The 19,053-nt window shown below is 46.1% G+C and overlaps 1 protein-coding gene across 4 annotated transcripts in view; it reads left to right on the top strand.

Annotated features, from left to right (window-relative positions):
* Positions 1 to 19,053, top strand: part of ZNF333 (zinc finger protein 333) — a 29,784-nt gene that overhangs the window by 1,589 nt on the left and 9,142 nt on the right. For 2 of the 4 annotated variants that reach the window (XM_070462877.1, XM_020916629.2), the window contains exons 2-7: positions 4,580 to 4,623; positions 5,665 to 5,788; positions 6,765 to 6,866; positions 12,218 to 12,300; positions 13,430 to 13,609; positions 15,023 to 15,110. In XM_070462877.1, coding sequence (XP_070318978.1) covers positions 4,580 to 4,623; positions 5,665 to 5,788; positions 6,765 to 6,866; positions 12,218 to 12,300; positions 13,430 to 13,609; positions 15,023 to 15,110 — 621 coding nt within the window. The remainder of the gene's footprint in view (positions 1 to 4,579; positions 4,624 to 5,664; positions 5,789 to 6,764; positions 6,867 to 12,217; positions 12,301 to 13,429; positions 13,610 to 15,022; positions 15,111 to 19,053) is intronic. The other 2 variants (XM_070462881.1, XM_070462887.1) reach the window with 2 other exon arrangements.

Raw genomic sequence — 19,053 nt, 5'->3', positions numbered from 1 at the left:
AGGGTTATCGTTACCATCTTTCTAAATTCCATATATATGCGTTAATATACTGTATTGGTGGTTTTCTTTCTGACTTACTTCACTGTGTATAATAGGCTCCAGTTTCATCCACCTCATGCATTCTTTTTAATGGCTAATCCATTGTGTATATGTACCACAATTTTCTTATCCATTTGTCTGCTGATGGACATCTAGGTTGCTTCCGTGTCCTAGCTATTGTAAACAGTGCTGTAATGAACCTTGAGGTACACATGTCTCTTTCAGTTCTGGTTTCCTCGGTGTATATGCCCAGCACTGAGATTGCTGGGTCATATGGAAGTTCTATTTTCAGTTTTTTAAGGAATCTCCACACTGTTCTCCATAGTGGTTGTACTAGTTTGCATTCCCACCAGCAGTGTAAGAGGGTTCCCTTTTCTCCACACCCTCTCCAGCATTTATTGTTTGTAGACTTTTGTTTGTAGATGGCAGCCGTTCTTACCTTGGTGAGATGGTACCTCATTGTGGTTTTGGTTTGTGTTTAAGACTCACTTCTAATAAGAAATGAGGAAGAAATTAATTCTGGAGGAAAATTAAATGTCAGATTTTGATTTCATGAATGAGGTATTTCTTTTTAGAGAATTCATGTCCCACTGTCTTTTTAGAAGGAATCAATTCTTAAAGATACCTGAAATCTGGTGTTGTGATTTTATATCAGGCATTTAAAATTATTTTTATTTTTGACTTTGGTGGTGGTGGTGGTGGTGTGTATGCAGGCACGTGCCTTTTTAATCTGGCTATACTGATGTATTCTTGAGTTGATTTTTTGGGCACATTTTCATTGGTGGGGGGCGATATTTAACAGACTGGGCCCTGAACAGGGGAAACAATGTGACCAAAATAGATTCAGCACTTGCCCCTGTGGAGGTTTTAGTCTAGCTGGGAAGACAGATTTTAAATTGACAATAAGGGTGATGTATGTGGCGACTTAAAAATATTGCACAGTGTGAAAAATTGCACAACTTGAGAGATGTGTGTTGTTTTATCTGGAGCAAAATGAGGACTGCAGCCCAGGAGACAGCACCTCAGATAGTTCTGAGAAACTGCTCCCAAGAGGTAGGGGCAGGAAGGTCAATATATAAGATTTTGGTGAAGGGGGAGTTCAGTGTAACCAGCTGCTTACTTTGCAGAAGATTTTCTGCTCGTCATGAGGAGCTGATGTCATCGTGAAGGCAGTTCGCGCTTTTCTAGATATGAGGAGATGAAAAGATTGGGTTCATAAAACCAGTTCCTAAAAATATCTATCTGAAGACCTGTTCCACCAGTTTTCCTGAGGCAATGTGCCTCATTCAAACTCTCCGCCCTGAACTCCCTTCAGGGCATGTCAGAGGTCAGTAGCAGTGGCAGAATCATCACAGGATACAGTCCCAGGAGAGGCAGGTGGCTGATGCCCTTGACAAGTGCCAGTTGTAGTTGACACATTCGTAAGATGTTACACAAAATTCCACTTGAACTTTTTGGCTAAACCAATAGAAAACACAGAACAGGAGAACTTAAGAAAGTCAGGAAAAGTATCTTAAAAGGGACAAACGTTTGAACCTGAAAGATGCGTTGTATATAGCTAGACAAAGAGTCAGGCTGTGGAATTGGAGTAGGGAAAAGATTTGAAAGAACCATAGAGGCATAATCTCTCAAGTAGTACAAAGCCTGGTGTGTTCTAGGAGCTGAGAAAAGATGGAGAAAGTTAAAACCGGAAGCCAAGTGTGGAGTGAAAGTGTTGGGTGGAGAGGAAGGAGGGCCTGGAAGATCATGGTAAGCTTTGGACCTTGTTCTAAGGCCATTTGGAAGCCATTGAATCAGAGTTTTAAGTAGGGAGTAATATGATTTTGTTGATGATTTAAACAAAACAGTAGCTTCTGGATTTAGCATGGAGTTTAGGATGGATAAGAATGAATGCAGAGTCCACACGTATAGAAGCCTGGGTAAGTTCAGAACTCAGATGATCTTGGAGCTGAAAAAGTTGGGGTTTGGTAATAATGGTGAAATTGGAAAAGCTTGAATGTTTAAGATGTGTAGGAGGTAGAATTAGAGAATTTTGTGTTTGTTGTATTCTCTCTACCACATGATATACAGTAAGTGTATAAGTTAGTTGCTCAGTTGTGTCTGACTCTTTGTGACCCCATGGACTGGGGTCTGCTAGGCTCCTCTGTCCATGGAATTCTCCAGGCAAGAATACTGGAGTGGGTTGCCATTTCCTTCTCCAGAGGGTCTTCCCAACTCAGGGTTTGAACCTGGGTCTCCCACATTGCAGGCAGATTATTTACCATCTGAGACACCAGGGAAGCCCATGATATAGAGTACAGGTTCGCAAACTGTGGCCTGTGGGCCAAAACTACTCCAGTGCTAGTTTGTATTAATAAAGTTTTATTTGAACACGATGAAACACAAATATTCTTGCCTGGAGAATTCCATGGACAGAGGAGCCTGGCAGGCTACAGTCCATGGGGTCACAATGAGTTGGACACGACTGAGTGACTCACTCATTCACTCATTGGAGCACATGTGTTTGCATGCTCCCTATGGCTGTTTCTGTGCTACAGTCACAATTAAATAGTTGCCATACATGTGGCTCACAGACTTTTTCCCCCTTAATTCCTGATTGCATCATTTATTTATTATTTTTGACTGTGCTGGGTCTTTGTTGCTGCACGGACTTTTCTCTAGTTGTGGCAAGTGGGGGCTACTCTCCAGTTGCGGTGCACGGGCTTCTCATTGTGGTGGCTTCTTTTGTTGTGGAGCATGGGCTGTAGGCATGTGAGCTTCAGAGTTGTAGCACGTGGGCTGAGTAGTTGCAGTTCCCAGGCTCTGGAGCATAGGCTCAGTAGTTGTGCACAGGCTTAGTTGCTCTGAGCCAAGTGGGATCTTCCCTGATGAGGGATCGAACCTGTGTCTCCTGCATTGGCAGGCGTATTCTTTACCAGAGCCACCAGGGAAGCCCACCATGTGAACTCTTAGTTGCGGCATGTGGGATATAGTTCCCTGACCAGGGATCAAACCTGGGCCCCCTGCATTGGGAGTGCGGAGTCTTAGCTATGGACCACCAGGGAGGTGCTGTGGCCCACACATCCTAAGCTATTTACTATCTAGCCATCTATAGAAAAAGTTTGCCAACCTCTAATACATAAAGTACGCATCAAGTGCCGTGCCGGTGGCAGGGTTTGGAGTCCTGAAGAAAGTGGTTGTTGTTCAGTCAGTAAGTCATGACCGACTCTTTGTGACCCCATGGACTGCAGCACCCCAGGCTTCTGTGTCCTTCAGCATATCCTGGAGTTTGTTCAAACTCATGTCCATTGAGTCAGTGATGCCATTCAATCATCTCATTCTCTGTTGCCCCCTTCTCCTCCTGCCCTCAGTCTTTCCTAGCATCAGGGTCTTTTCCAGTGAGTCAGCTCTTCGCATCAGGTGGCCAGAATATTAGAGCGTCAGCTTTAGCATCAGTCCTTCCAATGATTATTCAGAGTTGATTTCTTTTAGGATTGACTGGTTTGATCTCTTTGCTGTCCAAGGGACTCTCAAGAGTCTTCTACAACAGCTCGAAAGCATCAATTCTTCAGTGCTCAGCCTTCTTTACGGTCCAGCTCTCACATCCGTACATGACCACTGGAAAAACCATAGCTTTGACTGCACGGGCCTTTGTCAGCAGAGTGATGTCTCTGCTTTTTAGGTCACTGTCTAGGTTTGTAACAGCTTTTCTTTCAAGAAGCAAGCATCTTTTAATTTTAGGGACACAGTTCTGTACTTGGAGGGTTTACGTCGTGGTTGGAGAGAGAGAGGCAAACTGACCTAAACACATCATGTAAAAATCCCAACTTGATAAGGGTAGTGGAGAAAAAGTAGAAAGTGTTAGTAGAAAGTGTTTTTTTGTTTATAAAAAATTTTTTTTCGTTGTTATTGATGTGGACTTTTTATAATTAAATTTTCATTTAATCTGTTGGAATGATGTTTCTTTTTTGTTTTGGTTCCTTGGCCATGAGGCATGTGGGATCTTAGCTGTCTGACCAGGGATAGAACTCGAACTCCCTGCATTGAAAGGTGAAGTCTTAATTACCAGACTGCTAGGGAAGTCCCTTGAGGTGTTTTAAGGGAGCTTCCTAGGTGGCTCAGTGGTGAAGAATCCGCCTGCTGATGCAGGACACTCAAGTTCCATCCCTGGTCCAGGAAGATCCCCTGGAGAAGGAAATGGTAACCCACTCCAGTGTTCTTGCCTGGGAACTCCCATGGACAAGAGGAGCCTGGTGGGCTACAGTCCATGGTGTTGCAAAGAGTCAGACATGACTTAGTGACCACACAACAACAACAAAGAGGAGAAGTGGTCCTTTTATTACGTGAGAGGAGTCAGTAGGAATGGTCAGGGCCTGTGATGTGAAAGATGACGAGGGGCCCAATATGTTGCGTATTGAAGTAAATTTCCGAGTGAGGCTGTTTGGCTTGGCCGCCCTGCTCATGGTCCACAGAAATGGAATTAATTACCCGGGCCAGACTGCTGCTTGATGTTCTGCTTCCAGTCTCATTTCTCCTTTTACCTCCATCTTTCTTATTGCAGGAAGGACACACACTGAAACTTTAAACCCTGGCGCTGGTATCATGGTGAGGGGGAAGATTGAGCCTGGATGGTTGTGGGGGTGGGAAAATCTTGTACTTGGGGCCCTGTCTGCTCTCTCGGAAAGGGGAGGGAAGTGTGGAACATCTTTAGCCCCGTCCCCGGGACTTTTTAGCCTCTTTCAGTGCATGACCTGCAGTTCTGGAGGGAACTGGTGAGGATGGAGGGTTCCCAAAGCAACCTTGGGGTTTGGTACCCAGTTCCACAGTCTAATGGCAGTGAGGGGGCTCAGACTGAGCCGGCAGCCGCAGAACTCCTCCACGGCCATCTTTACCATCGCTTGTGAGACCTACTGAAAACACATGTGGCTCTAAAAATTAAGGTTAATTAAAATCCAACAAAATTTAAACCTCAGCTTCTCAGTTACCAGACCATATTTCTCAAGTGCTCAGGAGCCACACGTGCTGGTGGCTGCCTTTTTTTGGAAAGTGCAGGCATAGAACATTCCATTCATGACAGAGAGCTTTACCAGTCAGTGCTGTTCCAGAGGATTTCGAGATTAAAAGGCCATCACGTTTCTCAGATGCAACGGAAGTTCAGTTTTAACAGGCATAAAACAATGACTCATCCTAGGGACTTCATGAAAATGAAAAGAGCAAGTTCAGACTTCTCATGCCTTGAATAAGGAGTTCAGGAAATACTCAGTACATCTGAGAAGGACAGGCTTTGTCATCACTGGATAGTGGAGCAGCAGAGAGCCAAAGCTTATACTTTCAGATTTGTCCAAATGTTAAAAGAAAATAATTATTTTTGGTTGGGTACGCCATATGAGCTCTGTCCCAGCAGCTCTTCAGTTCTGCCCTAGTAGCACAATGACAGCCACAGAGATGAACAGATGGGTGTGGCCGTGTGCCAATAAAACTTTATTTAGACAAACAGGAGGCAGGCAAGGTTTGCTGAGCCCAGCTTTGCAGAGAATATTCTCTGAATATTCTCGTACTGGGTCTGCCTTCCCCAAGGGATAAACCCTCATTCTGCAGAATGGTGGGGGTGGTCCTTGCTGAGCCGCAATACATGCGCTGCCTTAGGAATCAGTCACCTTAGAGGATGTGGCGATGGAGCTCATCCAGGAGTGGACGTTGCTGGACGATGCCGGGAGGAACCTGTGCAGACGCGTACTGCAGGACAACTGCAGGACCCCGGCGCCCAGGGGTAAGGCTTTCGCTTCTCTCGTTCTTCCTGTATGCAGATGCTCTTTTTTTTAAAAAAAAAATTTGCTTATTTATTTATTTATGGCTGTGCTGGGTCTTTCTCTACTTGGGGCAAGCGGGATCTCCTCTCTGGTTGTGGTACGCGTATTTCTCACTGCAGCGACTTCTCCTATTGTGGAGTACAAGCTCTGGGATGCGCAGGCTTCAGTGGTTGCAGCTCCCTGGCTCTAGAGCACTGGCTCAGTAGTTGTGGTCCATGGGGTTAGTGGCCCCACAGCATGAGCGATCTTCCTGGACCAGAGATTGAAGCCACCACGTCTCCTGCATTGGTAGGCGGAGAAGCCCTGAAAATGCCCTTTAAGTGCCTGCCACTTGGCCACAGTGATGCGGTGTGGGTTCCATATGGTTTGTCATTCATGGGCTTTCATAGGATAACAGCTTTATGCATTGAGTGGACTTCAGTCTCTCTGTAGTCAGGGCTTCCCTGGTGGCTCAGATGGTAAAGAATCTACCTGCATTGTGGGAGACTCAGGGTCAGTCACTGGGTCAGGAAGATCCTCTGGAGGAGGGAATGGCTACCCACTCAAGTATTCTCGCCTGGAGAATTCCATGGATAGAGGAACCACAGAGGAGCCTAGCAGGCTATACAGTTCATGGGGGTTGCAAAGAGTTGGACACAACTAAGCAACTAATACTTCTCTATGGTCAGGACCTACATAGGTCTCCTCGAGTTTGGTCTTGGAACGTAGAGAACCTCAGTTCAGAAGGGTAGAGAGGAGAGTGTTTGTGGTTTGGACCCTTGTAAAGGAACCTCATTGAATTCATTAAAAAAAAAAAAAATTGAATGTGATTGCTTAGGTCCCCGCCTACTTGCTTGGCTTCAGGAGCTAAGGCCCAGGTGGAGAGTGGGCAGGCTGGGGAAGCATTTAGTTTCCCCTGCAAGCCCTCCCTCCCTCGGCCCATATGTCCTTCTCCAGCAGCAGGGACTCCACCATGCAAAGCCAGTCTCGTCTCCCAGGTGGAGCCAAGAGAAGAGCTGAAAGCAGCGGAGCACAGCGTTCTCTGTGCCACAGGTGTGGGTGAGTACCCGGGGGCATAGGATGTCGTGACCCACCCAGATTGGGCTTGAGAGGTGGGTGCTGCTGGGAAGTGCTAGTTTGAGAGTATTTGTAAAATTCTTTATTCTGAGGGGAAATAAGACTGTTTGGGGTGAGTTCCTTTAACTCTTCTTCTTTTCACTTTCTAACTCTCCTCTAAATGTTGGTTTCAGATTTATGTTGATGTATGGCAGAAACCAGCACCGCATTGTAAAGTGGTTATCCTCCAATTAAAAATAAATAAATTTAAAAAGTTAAAAGAAAAAATGTCTATTTCAATTTTTTTTAAAGGTTTTTTCTTTTTAAGTGTATTCTTTTTTAAAAATCAGAGGATAATTGCTTTACAGTGTTGTGTTGGCTTCTGCTATTCCACAACGTGAATCAGCCACAAGTATACACACATCCGCTGTCCCTTGAACCTCCTTCCCACCCCCACGACCCCATCCCACCACTCTAGAGCACTGGTTGAGCTCCCCGTGTTATACAGGCACTTCCTGCTAGCTATCTGATTTGCATATGGTAATGTATATGTTTCAGCGCTACTCTCTCAGTTTGTCCCACCCTCTCCTTCCCTCTCTGTGTCCACAAGTCTGTCCTCTATATCTGTGTCTCTATTCCTGCCCTGCAAATCAACTTGTCTTTTTTTTTTTAAATTGAGATATTCACACACTGTAAAATACACCCTTTTAAAGTGTACATTTCACAGGTTTTTAGTATATTCACAAAGTTGTGCAGCCATCACCACTGTCCAGCTCTGGAACACTTCCATCACCTCAAAAAGAAATCCTCTTCTGATTAGCGGTCACTTCCTATCCCTCCTCCCGCAGCCCCCAGCAACTGCTAATCCACCTTCTGTCTCTGTGGATTTGCCTGTCCTGGACATTTCATACAGATGGAATCATACATCCGTATCTGTCTTCTTTCACTCAGCATCGTGTTTTTGAGGCTCCTTCATGTCATAGCATGAAATGCATTGCTTTTTAAGGCCAAATGGCAGTCCTGCTTGTGGAAGGACCACATTCTGTTGATCCATTCTGTTGACCCATCAGGTGGTGGATGTGTGTTTTTACTTTTGGTGATTGTGAGTAGTGCTGCTCTGAACATTGGTGTGCAGGGAGTTTTGTGGATGTGTTTTCATTTCTCTTGAGTGTGAGAATTCCACTTAGGTGTGGAATTGCTGGGTCATTTTTTTTTTTTATTGAAGGATAATTGCTGTACAGAATTTTGTTGTTTTCTGTCAAACCTCAACATGAATCAGACGTAGGTATACATGTATCCCCTCCCTTTTGAACCTCCCTCCCATCTCCCTCCCCATCCCACCCCTCTAGGTTGATACAGGGCCCCTGTTTGAGTTTCCTGAGCCATACAGCAAATTCCCATTGGCTATCTATTTTACATGTGGTAATGAAAGTTTCCATGTTACTCTTCCCATACATCTTACCCTCTCCCCATGTCTATAAGTCTATTCTCTATGTCTGTTTCTCTATTGCTGCCTTGTAAATAAATTCTTCAGTACCATCTTTCTAGATTCCATATATGTGTGTGCAAATATGAACGATATTTATCTTTCTGTTTCTGACTCACTTCACTCTGTATGATAGGTTCTAGGTTCATCCACCTCATCAGAACGGACTCAATGAGTTCCTTTTTATGGCTGAGTAATATTCCATTGTGTATATGTCGTACAACTTCTTTATCCATTCATCTGTCAGTGGACATCTAGGTTGCTTCATGTTCTAGCTATTGTAAATAGTGCTGCAGTGAACAGTGGGATGCGTGTGTGTTTTTCGATCTTGGTTTCCTCAGGGTATATGCCTAAGAGTGGGATTGCTGGGTCATATGGTGGTTTTATTCCTAGTTTTTAAGGAATCTCCATACCATCTTCCATAGTGGCTGTATTGATTTACATTCCCACCAACAGTGCAAGAGCATTCCCTTTTCTCCACACCCTCTCCAGCATTTATTGTTTGTAGACTTTTTGATGGCCATTCTGACTGGTGTGAGGTGATATCTCATTGTGGTTTGGTTTGCATTTCTCTAATAATGAGCATTGTTGAGCATCTTTTCATGTGTTTGTTAGCCATCTGTATGTCTTCTTTGGAGAAATGTCTGTTTAGGTCATTTTCCCACTTTTTGATTGGATTGTTTGTTTTTTTGGCATTGAATTGTATGAGCTGCTTATATATTTCGGAAATTAATCCTTTGTCAGTTCTTCCATTTACTATTAGTTTCCCCATTCTGAGGGTTGTCTTTTCACCTTGCTTATACTTTCCTTTGCTGTGCAAAAGCTTTTAAGTTTAATCAAGTCCCGCTTGTTTACTCTTGTTTTTATTTCCGTTACTCTTGGAGGTGGGTCATAGAGATCTTGCTTTATGTCAGAGGGTGTTCTACCTATGTTTTCCTCTAAGAGTTTTATAATTTCTGATCTTACTTGGGTCTTTAATCCATTTTGAGTTTATCTTTGTGTATGGTGTTAGGAAGTGTTTAATTTCATTCATTTACATGTAGCTGTCTGGTTTTCCCAGCACCATTTATTGAAGAGGCTATCACTGCCCCATTGTATATTCTTGCCTCCTTTGTCAAAAATAAGGTACCAATAGGTGCATGGGTTTATTTCTGGGCTTTCTATCTTGTTCCATTGGTCTGTGTTTCTGTTTTGGTGCCAGTACCATACTGTCTTGATGACTGTAGCTTTGTAGTATAACCTGAAGTCAGGTAGCTTGATTCCTCCAGCTCCATTCTTCTTTCTCAAGACTGCTTTGGCTATTTGGGGTCTGTTGTGTTTCCATATGAACTGTGAAATTTTTTGTTCTAGTTCTGTGAAAAAAGCCATTGGTAGTTTGATAGGGATCCCATTGAATCTGTAGATTGCATTTGGTCGTATACTCATTTTCACAATATTGATTCTTTCTACCCAGGAACATAGAATATCTCTCCATCTGTTTATGTTGTCTTTGATTTCTTTCATCAGTGTCTTATAATTTTCTGTGTACAGTTCTTTTGTTTCCTTAGGTAAGTTTATTCCTAGATTTTTAATTCTTTTTGTTGCAATGGTGAATGGGATTGATTCCTTAATTTCTCTTTCTTATTTTTCATTTTTAGTATATAGAAATGCAAGTGATTTCTGTACATTGATTTTGTATCCTCCAACTTTGCTAAATTCACTGATTAGCTCTAGTAATTTTCTGATACTCTCTTTAGGGTTTTCTATGTACAGTATCATGTCATCTGCAAACAGTGAGAGCTTTACTTCTTCTTTTCTGATCTGGATTCATCTTATTTCTCTTTCTTTTCTGATTCCTGTAGCTAGGACTTCCAGAACTATGTTGCATAATAGTGGTGAAAGTGGACATCCTTGTTTTGTTCCTGATCTTAGGGTGAATGCTTTCAGTTTTTCACCATTGAGAGTAATGTTTGCTGTAGGTTTATCATACATGGCCTTTACTATGTTGAGGTAGATTCCTTCTGTGCCCATTTTTTGAAGAGTTTTAATCATAAATCGGTGCTGAATTTTGTCAAAGGCTTTTTCTGCCTCTATTGAGATGATCATATGGTTTTATCTTTCAATTTGTTAATATGGTGTATCACATTGATAGATTTGTATATATTGAAGAATCCTTGCATTCCTGGAATAAACCCAACTTGATCAGGGAAGTCACAAGTTTGTCTTTTTGATGTGTTGCTGAATTCCATTTGCTAAAATTTTGTTGAGGATTTTTACATCTATGTTCATCAGTGACACTGGCCTGTAGTTTTCTTTTTTTGTGTTGTCTTTGTCTGGTTTTGGTATCAGGGTGATGGTGGCCTTGTAGAATGAGTTTGGAAATGTTCATTCCTCTGCAGTTTTTTGAAAGAGTTTTAGAAGAACAGGCATTATCTCTTCTCTAAATGTTTGATAGAATTCTCCTGTGAAGCCATCGGGCCACGGGCTTTTGTTTTTTGGGAGGTTTTTGATCACAGCTTCAATTTCAGTCAAACTGCATTTGAGATTTGTTGTTGTTCTTGGTCAGTTGCCAAGTCATGTCCAACTCTTTGTGACCCCATGGACTGTAGCACGCCAGGCTTCCCTGTCACTCACGATATCCCTGAGTTTGCCCAACAGGCTTCCCTGTCCTTCACTATCTCCCGGAGTTTGCCCAAGTCCACGTCTGTTGTTTTGGTGGTGCCATCCAACAGTCTGATCCTCTGTTGACCTCTTTTGAGATTAAGGACACTAGTTTACCTTTCCCCCAGTGGTTGGTGAGGATTCTGATTTCTCGATATCATACACACAGTTTTTGTTTAGTTTTTTTTAAATTTGAAATATTTATTTATTTATTTGGTTGTGGCAGGACTTAGTTGCAGCACAAAGGGTCTTTACTTGCAGTGGCCTGTGGGATCTTAGTTCCCTGACCCGGGATTAGACCCAGGTCCCTTGCATTGGGAGTGTGGACCCTTAACCACTGGACCACCAGGGAAGTCATGTTTGTCTTCTTTTTTTTTTTTTTAAATTTGTTTTCTTCTTCAAACTTTTTATTTTGTATTGCGGTATAACTGCGTTCATTTTTATATTGAACATTTCTATATATATTTCTTGTTTGATTGCTCCTGTTTCCCTGATAACACACTTTCTGGCAATATCAGTCTAAATCTCCATGGAGGGGGCTTCCTTGGTAGTCCATTGGTTAAGAATCCACTTTCCAGTGCATGGGATGCAGGCTCCATACATGGTCAGGGAACTGAGATCCCACATACCAAGGGGCAACTAAGCCCCAGCGCCAGAGCTAGAGACCCCTTGAGCTGCAACTACAGGGCCCATGTGCCTGTGGACCACAACTAGAGATAAGCGCACGCACTGCAGTGAAGATCCCACGGGCCTCAGTGAAGACCCAGCACAGCCAAAAATAACTAAATATTAAAAAAAGCCTCCATGAATTCTTTTACCAGGACAAGCCTCTGGTTTCCACCTCATCCCATCACTGCCTGACTCTACACACAGCCCTACTCTTTAGAACCTCCCTTTGCTCACTGCAGTGGTAAAGAATCTTCCTGCCAATGCAGGAGACACAAGAGACTCTCCCCAGGATCGGAGAGAGGAAATGGCAACCCACTCCAGTATTCTTGCCTGAAGAATCCCATGGACAGAGGAGCCTGGCGGGCTACAGTCCATGGGGTCACAAAGAGTTGGACATGATTGAGCACACGGCAGAATGCAAGCTTGCTCATTGATACCTTCTACCTTTCAGTATTGTCCCAAGTTTAGGGTCAATATTAAAAAAAAAAATGTGTGTGTCAGTTTCATACCATGACTTCTTTCTGAAATAAAGTAATTTTTTCCCCCCCATTCATTTTAGACTGGGAATCTCAATTTACACCCAAAGAGCCTACTCCTCTGCAGGATATTTCAATGGAAAACTCATCCTATGATTTGCAAATGGTAAGATTGATGGGGCATGATTCTTCATTCCCTTTCATCGGAGAAGGTGAGGAGTAGCTGAGTTGGATGCACACACCAGGGCCAGGCAGACACTTGAGCCAAGGTGTTTCCTCCAGGACATGAAGTGGGTGATTTAGGGTGGGAGGAATATTGGCTTGGTGTGTGAGAATTCCATAAAGGAGGCGGTTCAGAGTGTGGGCTGTGGGTCACGGGAGATGTGGATAACTAACTGTGGCCCTGTGGTTGACAGATGCCAGATAGGCAGATACAGAACCTGGGAAAACACAGAAGAGTGTTTATATTCAGAACTAAGTGCTCCCAGTTTTTCTGTAAAAACCTTTTTAGGGACTCCCTGGCAGTCTAGTGGTTAGGACTCTGCAGTTTCACTGCCGGGGTCTCGAGTTTAATCCCTGGTCAGCAAACTAAGATTTCACAAGCTGTGCAGTGCTGCCTGGAACAGAGCAAAAACCTTTCTAGTGAAATATCTCTCAGTGCCTCTGAGGGTTGGTGGTCTACCCTCCAGCCATGGGCTCCCCAGAACCAGAAAAGGACCAGCTATGTGTGTCCAAGTCTCTGGTGCAGTCGGTTCTCAGAGACCCTCAGTGGCTGGTGCCCACAGTGAAGCAGGGAGAGTTGCCAGGCCTGAAACTGCCAGACCCACGTTGCCCAAATTCTTTTCTTAATTAATTAATTTGTCTGGGTCTTAGTTGTGACATGGGCTTCCCTGGTCACTCAGACAGTAAAAAGAATCTGCCTGCAATGTGGGAGACCCAGGTTTGATCCCTGGGTCAGGAAGATCCCCATGGAGAAGAGAATGACAACGCACTCCAGTATTCTTGCCTAGAGAATCATGGGTAGAGGAACCTGGCGGACTAGAGTCCATGGGGTCGCAAAGAGTCAGACTGAGCAATTAACACTTTAGTTGTGACAAGTGGGATCTAGTTCCCTGACCAGGGATAGAACCCAGGCCTGCTGCATTGGGAGTGCAGAGTCTTAGCCACTGGACCACCAGGGAAGTCCCACAAACCCCAAATTCTGATGGCACTACTCCCAAACTTTGGGTCTCTTAGGGTGAGGACAGCCTCCATACCACCTCTTCCTGCTTAGCACCCTCCACTCCTTTTCCCAGGGGCCAGAGCTGGACCTGAAGATAGAGATCAAGTCTGAGATGGAAGAGGAGGTGATGCCTCCGGCTCCAGAGGACTGGTCAGCTCTCCAGCAGTCTTCTGAATATGCAGTTAGCCTGGGAGGTGGTCTGCCAGGGGGGCCCCAGCCTCTGTCAAGAAGGCCCAAGGTTCAGGATATGTCTGTAAGTGGGGAGGTAGGAGGGAGGGAGGAATGGAAGGCCAACTAGATTGGAAATTGGGAACATGCTGGAGGCCCAGGCTTAGCTCCTGGTGAGAACTACTGAACAGGCCTTGGTGTTTCTGCATTGAGTGTAAATATCTCCAGCCTGATGTCAGGCCCTGGGCAGTCCTAGGGGAGGGGGTGGCACCCAGGGTCCAGGTCTTGCCTCTCTGGGTTCAGATTTTCTTCTTCAGTCCTTCCACCCTTTCCATGGCCAGGAAACCTGCAGGAATGAGCAGGTCCTGTGACCCAAGGGCTGTGTGGAGAGTGTCTAAGCCAGTCACCATGCTCTTGGCTCGGGGCCTTATGTTCTGGTTCTGAGGTGGAGAGAGTTACACAGAAGGACACTTTAAGGTGTGCTTGGAGCCCTGCCCTGAGGAGAAGGGGCCTATTCTCCCCTGTCTCCCACCCATCACCTGCCCTGAGGACCAGCCACATTTGCTTCCCATCCTCCACCAAGTCCTGCCATCTTTTCCTCCAAAATATGAACCTGCCTCTGACTGCTGCTCCTGGCCCTGGTGCCACCACCTTGCCCAGAGCCACTGTTAGTTCTCCTGGACCCAGCCTCCTGCTGGACATGGAGGCCAGAGACATCCTCTAGAAGTCAGGGGCTTTCCTGGTGGTCCAGTGGTTTAAGAATCCACCTGCTAATGCAGGGCACATGAGTTCGATCCCTCATCCAGGAAATTCCATGTGCCACGGGGCAACTAAGACCGTGCACCACAACTATTGAGCCCGAGCTCTAGAGCCTAAGAGCCACAACTGTTGAACCTGTTTTCTGCAAAAAGAGAAGCCACTGTAGTGAGAATCCCCTCACCGCAACTAGAGCGTAGCTCCTGCCCACCACAATGAGAGAAAGCCCAGGCGCAGCAACAAAGTCCCAGTAGAGCCAAATGTAAATTAAAAAAACAAAACAAAACAAGTTGGTTCAGACACCTTTCCCGAGGGAGTGGCCGTTGGTGTAGGAGGGTTCCCGTCCTTTCTTCCACAGCAGGGATTTTCCCCTTGGGAATAGTTTACTAACACCCCCTCATTTGCAGGGTTCCACCCATGCCTCCTCCCTCACCCCTCAGTCTCCTGGCCATCCACTGCTCCTCCGTGCCCCAGGATGTCCCCTGCTCCAAGAGGCTGCTTAGATGAGGCCTTCCCTACCCGGGTTACCTCTCTCTGTCCCATCTTGGGCTTGAAATTCCATGACACTGACTAGCTTTGTGTTGAGGAGTTGTCAACCTGGATGTGGGGAACGAGGCTTGTCCCTACTCTTAGCATGTTTCCCAAATCAGGGCCAGTTACACCAGTTCAGTCCGGGTAAGCAGGTGTGAGCGGATCCCACCCATGTTGTGAGTCTATAATCTGTTCCTGTCACTCTGTCCAGGGGCTGAAGGTGGCTGTGCAGATGCAGAGGGTGGCCACGCCGGAGCCTGCGCTGGGCCTCCCCAGACTGTGGAGGGCTGGGGGTGCTGGTGAGTGAGCACCTGGTGGAATTACAGCCAGAGGACCCTGCTGTGTTGTGTTCTGTTGTGTCTGGGAACTTGGATCCACCTTCCTTTCTTCTGACTGCAGTCGTTGTCTTAGGGAGAGAATATATAAAGTCATCTCATCATTTATGGGCTCCCCAGGTGGCACTCGTGGTAAAGAACCTGCCTGCCAATGCAGGAGACAAAAGAGATGTGGGTTTGATCCCTGGATCGGGAAGATCCCCTGGAGGAGGGCATGACAACCCACTCTAGTATTCTTGCCTAGCGAATCCCATGGACAGGGGAGCCTGGCATGCCACAGGCTATGGAGTCGCAAAAGTTGGACACAACTGAAAATATAGCACATACAATATTCCATTGTATATATATACCATGTCTTCTTTATCTGTTTCTCTCTCAATGAACATTTAGGTTGGTTCAATATCCTGGCTATTGTAAATCGTGCTGCAGTGAACACTGGAGTGCACGTATCTTTTTGAATTATGATTTTCTCCAGGTATATGTCCAGGAGAGGGGTTGCTGAGTCACATGGTAGTACTATTTTTAGTTTCTTAAGGAGCCTCCATACTGTTCTCCATAGTGACTGTATCAATTTACATTCCCACCAACAGTGAAGGAGGGTTCCCTTTTCTCCACATCCTCTGCAGCATTTATTGTTTGTAGATTTTTTGATCATGGCCATCCTGACAGGTGTGAGGTGATACTTGACTGTAGTTTTGATTTGCATGTCTTTGATGACTAGCGATGTTGTGTATCTTTTTATGTGGCTTTTGGCCGTCTGTGCTATAAAGTACTCATGGAGTACTTGGAGTACTCTTTGCTCTTAAAGTACTCTGGAAGTGCTCTAGACTGTCATCCCGTGGTGAGAAGGGCACTGGGAAACAATTGCAGACAAACCCCTGACGCCCTCCCCCAGGGAGCTCTCAGTCTGACTGGGGAGTGAGTATGGAGTAGGCGTGTCATGGGTCCCTAAGGCCATGCCCCAAACTCAGCTCACTGTTGTACTCATGGCTCTGATTTATTCCACTGAAGGAATGCAAAGTAAAATCAGCAAAGGGAAAAGGCTTTTGGGGTGACACCTGCAGGAACCCAGGCACAAGCTTTTGGAGTCCTCTCCTAGTGGAACCACACAGGACATGCTGAATTCCTTCAGCAGCAAGCTGTGACAGCATGTGCGCAGTGAAATTTACAGGGAGGTTCATTATAGACTCAGAGCCCAGGGTTTTCCCTGGGGGCTGGTCTGTAGGCACCATCTGCCCAGCACATACCTAAACTCCAGGCTTCTGGAAAGAAAGAAGGCATCCAACATGGACCTCATTTTTGTACAGACAGTTTAAGCAGAGTGAGCCCCTCTTACCAGTTAGGGTTGGGGGAACTGTATTGAAATCCAAGTTCTGGGACTTCCCTGGTGGTCCAGTGGTTAAGACCCCATGCTTCCAATGCAGGGGGCATGGGTTCAATCCCTGGTCGGGGTACTAAGATCCCACATACTGTGCGGTGCAGCCAAAAAAAAAAAAAAAAAAAGGAATTAAAATAGAAGTCTTAAAAGGAAAAGCAAAAAGAAATCCAAGTTCCCAGAGGCCAACTAAGGGCCAGCCTTGCCAGCTGGCCTTGCTAAGGAGAGCAGTCAGGAGGGCTATGTTAACTTTCGTCTGCACAGTAGGGAAGCCTGCTGCTGCTGCTGCTAAGTCGCTTCAGTTGTGTCCGACTCTGTGTGACCCCATAGATGGCAGCCTATCAGGCTCCCCCGTCCCTGGGATTCTCCAGGTAAGAACACTGGAGTCGGTTGCCATTTCCTTCTCCAGTGAATGAAAGTGAAAAGTGAAAGTGATGTCGCTCAGTGGTGCCCGACTCTTCGCGACCCCATGGACCACAGCCTACCAGGCTCCTCCGTCCATGGGATTTTCCAGGCAAGAGTACTAGAGTGGGCTGCTATTGCCTTCTCCGAGGGAAGCATGGAACTATGTAAGATGTATTCAGGAGGTCAAGTTGAGATAGTTTGGTGGGTCATGTATACATTCATTTACCAGACAACTGGGGGCACTTATGGGAGGGGGACTGGGGGCTCAGCAGTAAAGAACCCACCTGCCAATGCAGGAGAAGCATGCTGGCGTCCTGATGGGACACCAGCAAGTGACGGGGCAGGAACTTGTGCAGGAGTGGAGGAGGCTGGGGGTTTGGGTGCCGAAGCCCAGCAAAGTGGAAATGTGTAGTCGCTCTTTCATGTCCGACTCTTTGTGACCCCATATACTGTAGCCTACCAGGCTCTTCTGTCCATGGTGTTTTCCAGGCAAGAATACTGGAGTGGGTTGCCATTCTCTTCTCCAGGGGGATCTTCCTGACCCAGGTCTCCCGCATTGCAGACAGATTCTTTACCAACTGAGCCACCAGGGAAGCCCTCTGAAGCCCAGGCGGGGTGGGCTTTAACATAGGGGGATTGGATGACTGAACATTTCTACTAGATCCTCCCTGGAGATGGAGGTCACAGGGGACTCTAGTGAGGTGCTGGTTGTTGAATGGTGGTGTTTTGGAACTGAATCCGAGTTGAGGGAATGAGTACAGGAGTTTGCCCATGATGGGGAACAGAGAGAGAAAACAGTAGCCAGAGGGAGAGGTGGGGTATTATAGCTGTATTGTACCCCCCCTCCCCCCCCCCCGCCCCGCCGCCCCACCGCCCCACCGCCCCACCAGACTCTATTGAAGTTCTCACCCTTGGTACCTGTGAATGTGACCTTGTTTGGAAATAGAGTCTTTGCAGATGACATCAGGTTAAAGTGAGGTCATGGCAGTGGACCCTAATCCCATATGAATGGTGCCATTTTAAGAAGGGGAAGATGCCTTGTGAAGACAGGGACACGTGGGGGAGAAGGTCACATGACAACAGAGGCAGCAATTTGAGGGACGCAGTTACAAGCCCAGGATTGACCTTCATCACCAGAGGCCAAGGTTTTTCCAGTAGTCATGTATGGATGTGAGAGTTGGACCATAAAGAAGGCTGAGTGCTAAAGAATTGATGCGTTTGAATTGTGGTGCTGGAGGAGACTCCTGAGAGTCCCTTCGGCTGCATGGAGATCAAACCAGTCAACCCGAAAGGAAATCAGTCCTGAATATTCATTGGAAGGACTGATGCTGAAGCTGATGCTCCAGTAGTTTGGCCATGTGATGCAAAGACCTGACTCACTGGAAAAGACCCTGATGCTGGGAAAGATTGAAGGCAGGAGGAGAAGGAGGCGACAGAGAATGAGTTGGTTAGATGGCATCTCTGACTCAATGGACATGAATCTGAGCAAACTCTGGGAGGTAGTGAAGGACAGGGGAACTTGGTGTGCTGCAGTCTTTGGGGTCGCAAAGAGTCGGATATGACTTAAGGACTGAATAACAACAACCACCATAAGTCAAGAAAAGGCAAGGAATGACTCAGCCGGAGTCTGAGAGGGAGTGTGGCCCCTGCCAATGGCTTGATCCTGGACTTCTGGCTGCTGGAACTCTGAGAGATACAATTCTGTTGTTTTAAGCCACCCAATTGTGGTTTTTTTTTTTTTTTTTTTTTTTTTAAATAGCTGCCCTGGGAAACTAATACCATGGGATCAGGGATTGGACGTGGTTCAGATTTAATGACCAAGGGAAAAGTCCCACTGAGAGGGGAATTGGGGGTATCGGGAGAGTGGGATTGTGGGGCATCACTTCTCTGTAACAGGCCAGAGTGAGGAGCCTGGTGTAGGAGAGGAATGTTACCGATTTGAAGACGGGAAAGGAAGGACGCTTCCTTCTCAGGCAGGCTCCCAGGGAAGTGGTGGTTTCTCTGCTCTGCTTGTGGTAAGTCCTGGGCGGTACCAACCCTGCAGAACTGGGGCAGAGGAAGGGGCCCTGCAGTCAGGGAGGAACAGACTCAGGGCCGAGTCAAGGGGGAGAAAGGGGCACTGTAGAA

The sequence above is a fragment of the Odocoileus virginianus genome, chromosome 3 (genome assembly GCF_023699985.2).
Source record: "Odocoileus virginianus isolate 20LAN1187 ecotype Illinois chromosome 3, Ovbor_1.2, whole genome shotgun sequence".
NCBI classification, from domain to species: Eukaryota; Metazoa; Chordata; class Mammalia; order Artiodactyla; family Cervidae; genus Odocoileus; species Odocoileus virginianus.
This window is presented reverse-complemented; position numbering and strand designations above follow the sequence as displayed.